Source organism: Pygocentrus nattereri, chromosome 11 (assembly GCF_015220715.1).
Source record: "Pygocentrus nattereri isolate fPygNat1 chromosome 11, fPygNat1.pri, whole genome shotgun sequence".
Taxonomy (NCBI): domain Eukaryota; kingdom Metazoa; phylum Chordata; class Actinopteri; order Characiformes; family Serrasalmidae; genus Pygocentrus; species Pygocentrus nattereri.
The window spans coordinates 29,254,061-29,266,970 of NC_051221.1; the positions used below are offsets into that span (position 1 = coordinate 29,254,061).

At 39.8% G+C, this 12,910-nt stretch overlaps 1 protein-coding gene across 3 annotated transcripts in view; it reads left to right on the forward strand.

The window, feature by feature from the left end:
* Positions 1 to 12,910, forward strand: part of srpk2 (SRSF protein kinase 2) — a 63,920-nt gene that overhangs the window by 48,282 nt on the left and 2,728 nt on the right. For 2 of the 3 annotated variants that reach the window (XM_037543029.1, XM_037543030.1), the window contains 8 exons: positions 487 to 652; positions 2,910 to 2,935; positions 3,100 to 3,367; positions 4,863 to 5,711; positions 7,087 to 7,187; positions 7,522 to 7,629; positions 9,246 to 9,315; positions 10,723 to 10,815. In XM_037543029.1, coding sequence (XP_037398926.1) covers positions 487 to 652; positions 2,910 to 2,935; positions 3,100 to 3,367; positions 4,863 to 5,711; positions 7,087 to 7,187; positions 7,522 to 7,629; positions 9,246 to 9,315; positions 10,723 to 10,815 — 1,681 coding nt within the window. Of the gene's footprint in view, positions 1 to 486; positions 653 to 2,909; positions 2,936 to 3,099; positions 3,368 to 4,862; positions 5,712 to 7,086; positions 7,188 to 7,521; positions 7,630 to 9,245; positions 9,316 to 10,232; positions 10,326 to 10,722; positions 10,816 to 12,910 lie in introns of all 3 variants that reach the window. The other variant, XM_037543028.1, reaches the window with a different exon arrangement.

The window sequence follows — 12,910 nt, forward strand, 5'->3', positions numbered from 1 at the left end:
TGACTGTCTGTGTCTGTCTGTCTGCCCTGCGATGGACTGGCGACCTGTCCAGGGTGTATCCTACCTTCTGCCCGAAAACTGCTGGGATAGGCTCCAGCATCCCCCCGCGACCCTGACGGAGAAGCGGCTTAGAAAATGGATGGATGGATGGATGGGTTTTGGTTCCTAGCTGGATTTTGCTTGATGGTTGCCATTAGTAAACAATCAAATGTATCTGGAATCAGTCTCAAAACACCTGATTAAATGATCAGAATCCTTTACACTGCAATATCAACCCCCCAGGAAAACACAGAATACCATTAGTGACTACTGAAAACCACCAGGAACCAACAGACTGCAAGGCTGCAGCTAAACTACACCCTTTCATGTTCAAAGCTACTGCCTCTCTCATCCATATGAAACCATCAAAAGAGAGACAGTAAAATCAATCAGTGATGCATGGTGACAAACATAAACTGATAACCATGCTGTGTATTTCATTGGCAGGTCTTACAGGGTCTGGACTACCTCCACACTAAGTGCAAGATCATTCACACAGACATCAAGCCAGAGAACATCCTAATGTGTGTGGATGATGCCTTCGTCAGACGCATGGCTGTGGAGGCGACCGAGTGGCAGAAAGCAGGAGCGCCCCCTCCCTCAGGATCAGCAGGTATTCTCCATCATCCTACCCTCATCTGTTTAGTCATTTATCCATTTATATATATTTCACTTTTTCGAATTTCCAGTAAGGCTCAAGCTTGTTTGATTAAATGCTTATGTGAAGTGCCCCATGCTTTCACACACTTTTACCCTTTACACTTTCCTAGCCTGCAAGTGAAAACAATGCTAAGGTCATAGCACAAGCGAGTGGGGGTCATCGTTATTATAACACTTATGTAAATGAGTTAAAGCTCAGCTTATACACTGAGCTCATTATGACTTACTGAAATCATTTCCTGCTGAAAGCTAATGATGTTCTCCTGTGTGGGCCACAGTTTTAGCAGAAGCATCTGGACTCCCCTCATTAGTCAATTATTACTCGTTAATGAACAGAAGAGAGCAGCAGAACAAAAGGGCAAAAGCACTAGGGTCTTTGGTTGTCTAATTTGATTCAGAGACAGAAAGATATGCTATATAGATAGATAGACAGATGCTTTGTAATGGCTGTCTCGTGTACACGTTGATGACTGCTATGATAATTTTAGGTTTACTTCAGCAATGGCAAGCAGAGCAGTTTTACACATTCTTTGAAATCCAGAGAAGGTCTCAAAGGAGCCCTGTGCTCAGTTACAGAAAATAATGTAGTTTGCAGTAGCAACATTTATTTTGATCTGTTGTATTAAAGAGACAACACGGTATGTGCAGCATCCTGGGAAAATGTTTAGCTTTCTACCATTTCACTGTATGTGTATCCTCTATGGATTAACTTCTGCTTCCAGGAAGTGTACTGTGATAGGACAGAGTTCATGCTGCTGTGTATTTAAGATGTTTAATTTAATATTCATGAATATTCCGATTTTTTAGAAACATCAAGACACTCTATAGTGTAATTTACATTAATTTCTCCATATGTTTTCTGCCTTCAGTGCATTTTAAATATTAGACATTCCAAATTTTAATTCTAACTTAAGTTATTTATGTACTTAAAATCATATTCACAGGGATTGTACAAGGTTATACAAGGGAAAAGTTTCTGGTGCGACAGCAACGGTGTGTGTGTGTGTGTGTGTGGTGGCTGGTGGTCAAGATTGGATGTTCATCACCATGACTGGGGTGAAATATGCAGAGATTGTTATATTAGAAATATAATTTGTACTTCTGGAGAGAAAAACTGTAAAGGATATAATGTAGGAAAGTAGTAGAGAATATGGTCATATTGATATGAAGTATTGCAGAATATTCTTGCCTGTTGGAGGGAAGGTTGGACTGAAAGGTGGAGATCTCCTTATGAGGAGTATTTATTTACATCAGATAACTCCACTTTGCATTTGAAAATGAACAGACCTATTTCCTGTAGGACAAATATAAATACTAATAGTAAGAGACAGTGTGGTGAAAGTAGAAACATATGATTAAGCTTGTTTGTATTGTACATATTAAGTTGTATGTATTGCTTGTTCTACATATTTCTCTGTGGATCTCACTCTTATGTATTTCTGCACTGGGAATACTGGAAGCCATTGACACACTTAAATATTCAGAGTGCATACAACAAAAATAACATCCCACCAATAAGCCATTCTAGTCTCTAATTATATGTTCACACTGCATGCACTTACACTTAAGCACTGCTTAACTGGCATTTGTCCTCTATCTTGGTAGGAAGACAAGAGTAGAGATGAACCAGGTACATATAGCTACTGTTACTCATTTTTTTCTTTCATTCAGTCACACTCCATGCAGAATGTGATTGTATTGTGTCCTTACTGAACTTTTGGAACGATGACTCCATGACCTTTGTAGAACTCTTGACTACAGGAATGGAGATTGGTCCCCTTTAGGGCCAGTCTGTGAGGACAGGCTGGTTATAGCTGAGCTGCCTGTGTGGCCTCCAGCAGGGCCTGACTACATGATTGAGTGAGGAGATGACGAGAGCCTGGCATCAGAAATAGCAAACAGCATTAATATGGAACTGGGACAGAGAGACAGGACATACTTTTTTCCTAGTTCTATTAAATCCTCCCTCAACTTGCACTCAGAAAGAGCGTCTTATGGGATCTTTTAAATTTTATAGAATAGCCCACAATGAGAGTAAAATCTAAGCTGCCTTGTGTCATATTCAGCTCTGTGCTCATGTGTTTCTGCTATAATTAATTGACAATGTGTTAAGAGAGAATGTGCTAGATCAGGGATCTGGTTTAAGACATGCTAACTAACTCTGCTACTATTGTTAATTTATTTGTTTGTTTTTCCTCTCTCCTCTACAGTCAGCACGGCTCCCCAGCTCAAACCAGTAAGTACCCTTTTCAACCCAAAGACCACCTACATAATCCAGCCTAACTTGCTGATGAACTAGTTCATTGATATGAAAGGATTCTGTTCCCACGTGAACAAACACAGGAGAAGTGTGTGTGAAGCTTTGATTGTGAGTGGTTGTGCATGTGGTGCCCTCTGCAGGTGGGGAAGATTTCCAAAAACAAGAAGAAGAAGCTGAAGAAGAAGCAGAAGCGACAGGCAGAGCTTCTGGAGAGGCGCATCCTGGAGATCGAGGCACTGGAGAGAGAGGCAGAGAGACAGAAGGCCAACGAAGGGACAAACCCCCCACCGGGGCCTGCACTCGCTCTCGGAGATAGTGAAGATGAGGATGACGAAGATGAGGAGGCAGAGGAAGACGGGGAGGGAGAGGGAGAGAGGGAGCGACCTGTCAGACTGACCAACCACACATGTGAGTGGACAGCCTGATTATAATTCACTCCAGATCACAAGTATTTGTTTTGATTGATGTTGATTGATATAAATGAGATGAAAGTGAGCGCCTACCTATTTTTAGACATAAAATGTTATGTAAACCTGCTTATCCTCAAAAAACCCATAATCATTACAGCCATCTGTCTCTTAGAGAGCTAAACACTGCGCGTTATTATTCCCCCTAATTTTCCATTTTTATCTGTTTGTGCATCATGGTTATCAGCATCATCACATGGGCCTCTCCCTCCTCCAGCACAGAGAGATTTTAGCACAAGTGGGTCAGCAGCTGCAGGCAGAGCAGCTCAGAGGATTCTAGAAGGAGCTCAACTAAGACATTCTGTTCTCTTCTGTTTCATTCTATTCTGTATCAACCAAAGGAGAATGTTTGTAAACATAAACGTTACCTATGTTAGAGTGTATAACTTGTGTCCAGTCAGTGGAGAAAACAGCTCACTTTAAGTATTGGTAAATACAAACAGAACAGACTGAACCAAAACATTGGCAATAATGGTAAATCTTGTTTTGTTTGAGGCTGTAATGTTGCGTAATGGACAAAGTGTTTGCTCCCTTTTAGCACCCTGTGCAGCCTGAATAAGTTTCTTCTGCTCCGGACAGCTTGCTGGTCTGCATGCTCTCATTTGTTCTCGGAAAAAAAGTAACTGAGATCATGCTACCTAGCTAGCAATCTAGAACAGTAGGAAGCTGGTTTGGACTGCACCTGGAGTTAAAACCAATTATGGCCTCAAAAGAGAAAGTTCAGAATAGGATTTCAACAGCTGTCCTTATCTCCAAAGAGTCTGGTATGCATAGTTGGCAACTGTGTGCTACTAGTGACAAATTAGTATTTAACCTGATAAACCAATGTTTGTTTGTTCATTGAAGTTTGTGGTGTCCTAACTTTTGCGTTTTTTGAACATTTTAATTATCACATTTATTTAATACTAGCCCTAGTAGTACTCCAAAATAACATTTAGCAATTTTCTGTAGATTTTAGAGCATAATTTCTATTTATTTGTTGAATTTAGATCACCCAAAAAAATTATATGTAACATTAGATGTATCATAACCTTTGCAGAGGCCACATTTTATGTGTTTTTTTCCAACATAAATTCAGCCAGTAAGTAGTAATTGTGCATTAAAATATGCAGAAGTGTGTTCTCTGTAGAAGATGTGTTAACTTGTTTTTACAGAAAATCAACAAAATATTCTTTGACCAGGGGTGCCTGAACTTTTGCATGGGACTGTAATGCTGATTTCTTAGATCTGTACAAGCTTACAGAGAATGGGCTTAAAATGAATGAAGAGAGAGATGCTAATGTATGTTAGTGCAGAGACAGGCAAGCCTCCAACCTCCACTCCACCCCCACAGAGTGGCAGTGTGCAAACACACGTGTACTCTCACACACACACAGGCAATGACTGATTCATTCATTTCTGAGTACAGAACCTCTCTCTCTCTCTCTATCTCTCAGGTGCAGCTCCTCCAGACCAACAGCAGCAGGACGAAGATGAGGACTGTGAGGTGCCTCCCAACACTCATGTTCCTGACAATGAAGTCCCCTTATTTGAGAGAGACACAAACACGCCTTCACACGAGCAAGTCAGCAACCCTGTTAATGAGGAGGAGGAGGAGGAGGAGCGAGAGGAAACGGAAGAAGTGGAGGAAGAGGAGGAGAAAGCAGCAGAGGAGCAGGAAGCTGGAGCAGAACAGGCAGAAGAAGAAGCGGAGGAAGGCTGTGCCAAAGCCTCTCCTTCTGATGAGAAGCTGGAGCCAAAGGGGGAGAAGTGCCCCAAGGAGGAGCAGCCGGAGCTACCCAAAGAAGAAGAGGGAAGAGGGGTAGAGGAAGGTGACGACGATGAAGAAGATGAAGATGACGATGAAGATGATGATGATGAAGACGAAGACGACGACGAAGCAGAGGATGAAGGACAAGAGCTCAGGAACTCTACAGAGGGTCACAATGATACACCGAAAACCAATGGTCATGTGATCCTGGATGCAAAAGACCATGATCATGTATCACTCGCTCTACCCCCAGCGCCCTCTCCCTCCCCCTCACCTCTGCTCTGCCCCCTGGTGGAGTCAGAGATTAGCACCACTGACCGGGATGCCTCTGACGCTTCCTATGAGTTGTTTAACGGTGAGACGGTGGCTCTCACTAATGGGGCGAGACACCGAGGTACTGCTCCACGCTTCCCCGAACTGCCCCTGGACCCTGAACCAGGAGAGTGTGGGCCAGACGAGGGAGAGCCCCCATTGAGTCCAAACGCTGACCGCAGTCGCACAGTCTCATCGTCCAGCACTGGGGATACACCTAAAGGTAGGACAGAAATTTACTGCTGAAGCATTAAAAAGGAATGACTGACATACCACAATACGTTTGTGGTTCGTTACTTCAGTGGGGGTAAAGTGACCAAGAATGTCCTTGAGTTTTTATGAATACAGAAGGGAGCTGAGTGGCAGTGGTATATATTTAAATCATTTCCAAAATAATGATATGTGAAATCTCATTTAACTATTCATTATGGTAAAATGCACTGATAGACAGCCCCTAGACAGCTACACTCCACCCACTCCCCTTCTAATGCTCCGTGATCATTTTTTTGACACTGAATGTTCATATAATTTTGTAGCACGTACTCCTACTCTTGTTCTGATGATTCTGAAGCGCGTTTTTAGTCTTTCATGCTGTTTCATGATGTATCAACTTGCTACATAAATTTGTTTACTAGTTTATATACCTTTAAGTTGCCTAGACTATTGCTGGTGTGTTTTTCCTGCTGTAATTACATACAGTCTTGCAAATAAATCTTGCCAAATAAATCTACTGAGGAACCTAAATCAAACATGATTAATAGAATATGCATTTTTGATTTCAATGGATATTTATTATATACTTTTGTAATTATGATATTTATTATTTTGCCTCCTTAGACACATAATAACTAAATCAGAACACATTGTTGTAAATGGTAAGAACTCCATATACTTAATAACTATATCAGAGCATATTGTTGTGTATGGTAAGAACTCAGTATAATAACATATACATAGAACAATATTTTTCCCAACTTGCTGGTACCAGTGAGAGAATCTCAATTTATATCTTGCATATTGTAACATATTTGAATATATATACTGAGTAAAAATTTTAGGCACCTGAGAAAATTAGATTTGGAAACCCTTTTCATTTATTCACTTATAAAAATGCTAATATCGCAATAAATGTTATATAAATATTAATGCAATAAGTAGTGATTTTATGTATGTCATTGTGTTCATTTAATCAATTTCAAACCCCTTCTCATGGCAGCCTGGTATTTGTAGTTATTATCCGATATTGGCTTGGCTAATCAGTATTTCATTGTGTTAAATCAAGTGCGCCAGTGATGGAATTTAACAAATCTGTGTGATGGCTAAGGGTGTCCAGGAGAAATCTACAACCATCCAATATTAAAAACAAAAGAATATTCTTGTAGCTTTCTATTGTATTTATGCTTATTTTAATGATACATGGTGCCAAACCCAAACACACTCACTGCTGAGCAAATGGTTTTAAACAGTGTGTTGAGGTACCTAGGACTTTTGAAGAGTATTGTACATGTACATAATTATATATTACGTTTTTTTGGAGATTTGTTAGCAGGACTGCACTGCCAACAGCTTTGTTAATAGCTCTGTATTTGTTCATTCAGCTAAGGCGCGAGCTGCTGATCTTCTGGTGAATCCTCTAGACCCTCGCAATGCAGACACACTCAGAGTGAAGATAGCGGACCTGGGCAATGCCTGCTGGGTGGTAAGAGAACCTAAAACAGATTAACATGATCAAGCTAGAATGTTTTTTTTCTGCTTTTCTAGCAGAGTAATCTGGGGTGCCATATAAAAATGGGTTTTTATACCTGCAATATAACCTGTGTATGTCATTACTCTCCAGCAAGAATTATATTCCTCTTCATGATGCATTTTCTTTATACCTTCACCAGTTGATTTTATAGTAAATCATTACTGTTATATAATTTTTTGTACTATATCACCTCAACAGTTGACATTTTGGAGTTGACTGATACAGAATGTTTGGGTCATTGTTTGGATGAGACAGTGGAAAATCACAACTTCTCCTTCTGTTTTAGCACAAGCACTTTACAGAAGACATTCAGACCCGGCAGTACCGCTCTATTGAGGTTTTGATTGGTGCAGGTTATAGCACTCCTGCAGACATCTGGAGCACTGCATGTATGGTAAGAACGTTGCCTTGTATCTCTGATTGCTCATTGTTAGTCCTGTACCATATTTGTGTCTGACATTTGCATAGAAAAGGCCCATAAATGTTGATCAGTGAGACAAAACCACCCACAGATATTCTTACTGTCAATCACTGGAACCAACCAATGAGTGATCTGATGCTCTCTTTTTTCAACGGGTTTTTGCACATGTTAATTACCAAGACTTCTGTCAAGTCATCTTAGAATTACCATAATTATCCTGCTTCCGACCTTCAAGCTTCTTTTGGAGTCATAATTACCCGCTGACAAGAAAATGTAACCCATTTTTCCGAGTAGTCATCACACAAACTGGCTTTCAACTGTTTCGGTTTCTTTGTGTACCTTGTGTTGTGTTTTTTGTGATGATAAAACATCAGACATAGCAAGACAATTCCCTTAATGTTACTGGCAAATAAATACGAGTCTGTGATTCTGAGTCCCATGACTTGAACTACAAATATAGCTCAGCTCTGTTTTGTATTTTTAAAGGCCAGGAGACTCATCTACTCATGGTAATGCAGTCACTCAGACAGCCACAGTTTAGTAAGCTGAAGATGCTCCATAAGGAGCTGCTGTTAGCACTCAAGTAGCATTTAGTGCTTCATGAAGTGTCCATGGCACTCTGTGTCTGTCAACAAATGACAGTTTGTTTCTTTCACTTTACAGTGCTGTTGCTCAAGAAACTCTGTTTAGTATAGTAGCACTGTAAAATATTGGGAACACAAGCTTAAGACACATTTAATATATTTCCAACTTGAATAAATACTAACTAAGTTTGGGCAGGTAGGGAATTTGAGCTTTTTCAGAAAGCAGCATCTACACCAGAGATTGTCAACTGGAGGACCACGGTCTGACCACAGACCCAGTAAAAATATTGCAGTGGATCAAACCGAGCATTTGAAAAAATAAATTGTAGCAAAACTGATAAACATATGTAAAAAATGAAACAGATATGAACATGAACCAGCACAACTTCTGTAGCAGTCCTGTGTTACAGTTTATCCAGTCTGATGTTTGTACCTAAATGTAAATCTGAGTAGCGAAGCAACGGAAAGGCTTATTGAAAAAAGGAAGGTTGACAACAAAAACAGAGTTGAAAAACATACAGAGAAGAGAGCATTTCAACATGTTTCTCACCTGTTTAGAGCGTGAGGCACTTATTGAAAGTGGAAATGTTTTTGTGAAACAAAACATCCCCTACCCAAAACATCCAGGACAAATAAAGTAAATCCATGAGGACAAATAAAGTAAATCCAAAGCTCAACATGAAAGGTCCACCAGGGTGGTTGTCCATTCACTGACAGCACAACAGCATGAAATGCTCATAAAAATAAATTTAGAATTTGATATATTTTTCATTTAATTTTATTTAATTTGTTTGCTGTATGAAAAATCAGGATTGAAAGATATTCAAGACATTTAGACCTATTTGTTTATCTATCTATCTACAAACAATAGCAATGGCCATACAATTGTAAAATGCTCCTTAGATTATAAAAATACATTTAAAACAGTTTTGAGATTAGACTTCCATTCATGTCCGTTATTGACCCTATCAGGCTGATCATTGGTTCTGTTTGGCTTCCTTTTAGGCGTTTGAGCTGGCCACAGGAGACTACTTGTTTGAGCCCCACTCAGGAGAGGACTACTCACGTGATGAAGGTAGACACCCTCTTTATGTTACTATTTAAACAATTCTATCAACATTAATTTGATCACATGGGCTGTGGTGTACTATAAATATCATAAAGTTTTAGCTACTCTAGATTTTAATTATTTGTAGTATATTAAATAAGAATACTACAGTGGACAGACTGTAGTAATTATTCGAACTTATCATTTATGTGACAACATGTTGATAATCTTTATAGCTACACCTTTAGTGCTTCTGTCTGGTTACTAAGCTCCCTTTAGCCTACTCATTCACCCTGCTCCACTAAAGTCTTCCTGTCGGTTCCTTGTCTTCATTCTTCCAGTCTCACTCATTCTGCTAGTCTTTAGATCCACATCCAGTATCCCATTCTCACTCTTCTGTAAGAGCATGTGTATAACCTGGTGTTCTTGTTCCCTAAAGCATATAAAGACAACAAACAGAAGTGCTCCAGTTTCCCAAACTGACACTTAAATTACATAATTAGTTCCTGCCCACTCACTTACCCTTCTGGTTATGTAGGCCCAATCCGTTGACCAGTTACTACTCTCTCATTGACAAAGTCTCTCTGCTCCTCTCACTGTCACACTCACACCATCACCTCAGGCCACAGATGTAATTATGTTATGACATTGGAGAACATGACTCAAGTGACAAAGAACTCTATAAAACAGCCAGAGGCATGGAGTGTAGAAAGGTACTGTGTCTGGATTCCCATTTGATCTGTGTTTAGCACTATACTGTTAGTTTCACTAACACTAGAATTTCTCTCTTTGTTCTCTCTACCTCTTCTCTAATCCCGTTCTACTTCCCTCTCTGCTCCTTTCCTCTCCTCTCCTTCTCCCTACCTCTGCCCTTCCTTCCTTCCCACCTCCTTGCACTCTTTTCCCTGTGCCTCCCTCATCCTCCCTCTCTCTCTGCTCTATAGATCACATAGCTCACATCATAGAGCTCTTGGGCTGTATTCCACGACACTTTGCTCTCTCTGGAAAATATTCCCGGGAGTTCTTCAACCGGAGAGGTAGCAGTAGGAACGCTCAGGAAGGACAAGTACATGCACAGTCCTGCTCGGCACAGACAGACAGACACTTATACACGAAAACTGAACTTGAACAATATTGCCAGTATAATTTGAAAGGATTATAAAGACATTAAGCCTCCTTCATTACCTTCTGACCCCCACCCCCCTCCAGTCTAGTCTGATACAGACTACTGTAATTCACAGCACAATCACAGTCATTTTTGCCTAAAGTGAGATGTTAAGAGTAGTAGTCTCTTCTGTCTGTGCGCAAGGTAGGCTGCCATGCATCTACTTGTCCTCCTGCATGAGTGTGTGTGCATGGTTTACTGATGTCTGTGCGCGTGTTCTGTTTTTGTCTCTGGATGTGTGTCTTGGGGTGTGCGCGTACGGTGGTCAGACCACATCGCTCTGATTATGGAGCTGCTGGGAAAAGTCCCACGCAAAGTCATCGCTGCAGGAAAATACAGCCGTGAGTTCTTCTCAAGAAAAGGTAATGAAGCTCCGTGTCTTCAGGTCCACAGGAACCAAGAGCTCTCTTGTTTTCCTCCAAATATAGAACAGAGTGAGATTAATCCCACTGGACAGTGGCAACTAACAGTGCTTATAACCTATATCTACACTGCACTGGACATCAATAAGTTGCCATCCCAACAGTTTAGACAGAGCAAAATGGCAGGCCTTAAAGAAAGCCCCTTCTTTGCCGGTGCCTCATCTAAGTGCTCTGTATGTAAAAGTGTGAAGTTTTGTTCTGAATATTTTCATGGAATTGCATCATCAAACTAGGATGCTTGCCATGCTCTGTCACAGAGATAAAACAACTGTTTTTGCTGACAAGGGATGCACACACCAGCTGAGCATAGTTATTGTTAATGTAATTCCCCACCCTGGTTCTGGAGTACCCCTGCCCTGCTTTTTATAGATGCTCATAATACAGGGTGATTCAAAAAGATACATTGGATTTCAAAATAATTTATTTCACTTGTGACTCGTTACAGAACAATGCATTGAATTGTAAATTGTTTAAGTGAGCATAAAGTTTATTATGCAATTTTACAAGTGCTCAGTACATTACATTACATTACATTTAGCAGACACTTTTATCCAAAGCGACTTACAAAAGTATCCCCTCTTCCAGTTGTATGGACAACTTCAACATGATAGTCATGTTCATCCCATACTCGATTGAGCATATCGGGTGTTACTGTACTAATGGCTCTTTCAGTACAATTTTGGAGATCATCCAGTGTTGTGGAACCAACAACAAATGTTCTGAACAGTTCTTACGGATTTGCTTTTATTGAAGTGGTGAAAACACTTTCTGCTCAAGGGTCGCCATCTTCCGGTGACAGTCAGAAACTCTATGAACGCCTCCTTTGATTGGTATGTGATTGGTTCCTGGGCACCTCACGGTTGTAAAAATATGGCTTTGAAATTGGATGATCTTTTAGAATCACCCTGTGTATTGATCTTGTCTGCAAAATGAGAAAAAGAAAGTGTCCAGGCCTATTGTCTGTTGATAAAATATGCTATTTAATAGACACTCAAGATAAAATGTTTGTAGCCAGGGCTATTTCTTGCTACAAGCAGTATAAGCAGTTGCTTGGGTTCCCCAAACCACCAGGAACCCCTTGAATATATGTATTGTATTATATATTAAAAGGTAGTTGATATTAGGTATGTTAAAATTAGTTGATGTCCTGAAGAGCAGAGCTTTTGTTTGAGATTTCTCCTCAATACCTCATCACAAAGATTTGTTAAATTCCATCACAAGCACAACAGATTTAACATAAAGTATTGATTAATGAACACAATAACAGACGAAAAAACACTGCTTTACTGTATTCATATTATTTGTATTTATTCTAATATAGTTTTTTCTGAGCAAATAAATGCTTGCTGCAAATAATATATTCAAATATTTTTATTGGGTTTTTATATTAAATGCAAACATCATAAATTCAACAAGACATACTCAAGAAAGAAAAGAAAAAAAAATAAATAAATAAACAAAAAGACATCTTAAAGACGATAATAACATTGCCAGCAACCCGCAAAACAACAACATACTTATAATAATAATAATACTAATAACAACAAACAAATTAATTAATTGTTATATGTAAGACTTACAGAGACTGACAGTTATTCCGTACCTAGGTGTACTCCAGTGTCTTTGGCGGGGAATTCCAAGTAGAAATAATTTAAAAATGGCTGCCACAACTTATAAAATCTCTGAACAGATCCTCTAGTTGAATATTTCAATTTCTCTGACTTTAAGAAGGACATTGTGTCCCTCACCCATTGACCATGAGTGGGAGGGCATGCTGATTTCCAATTAAATAGAATGAGGCGGCGGGCCAGTAGAGATGTAAATGCTATTGCATCAGCTTGGGCCGATGAACTCGTCACCTCATCTGGGGCCACACCAAAGATAGCAATTTCAGGGCAAGGGTCAACTTCTCTGTTGCAGGTATATGAAAATGTCTGCTTGCTGCAAATAACACTGCAAAGCTGCTATGTAGTGCATATATTCTGTGATTATTTACATATATATGTACAGTACATGCTAAATGAACTGGCCCTCA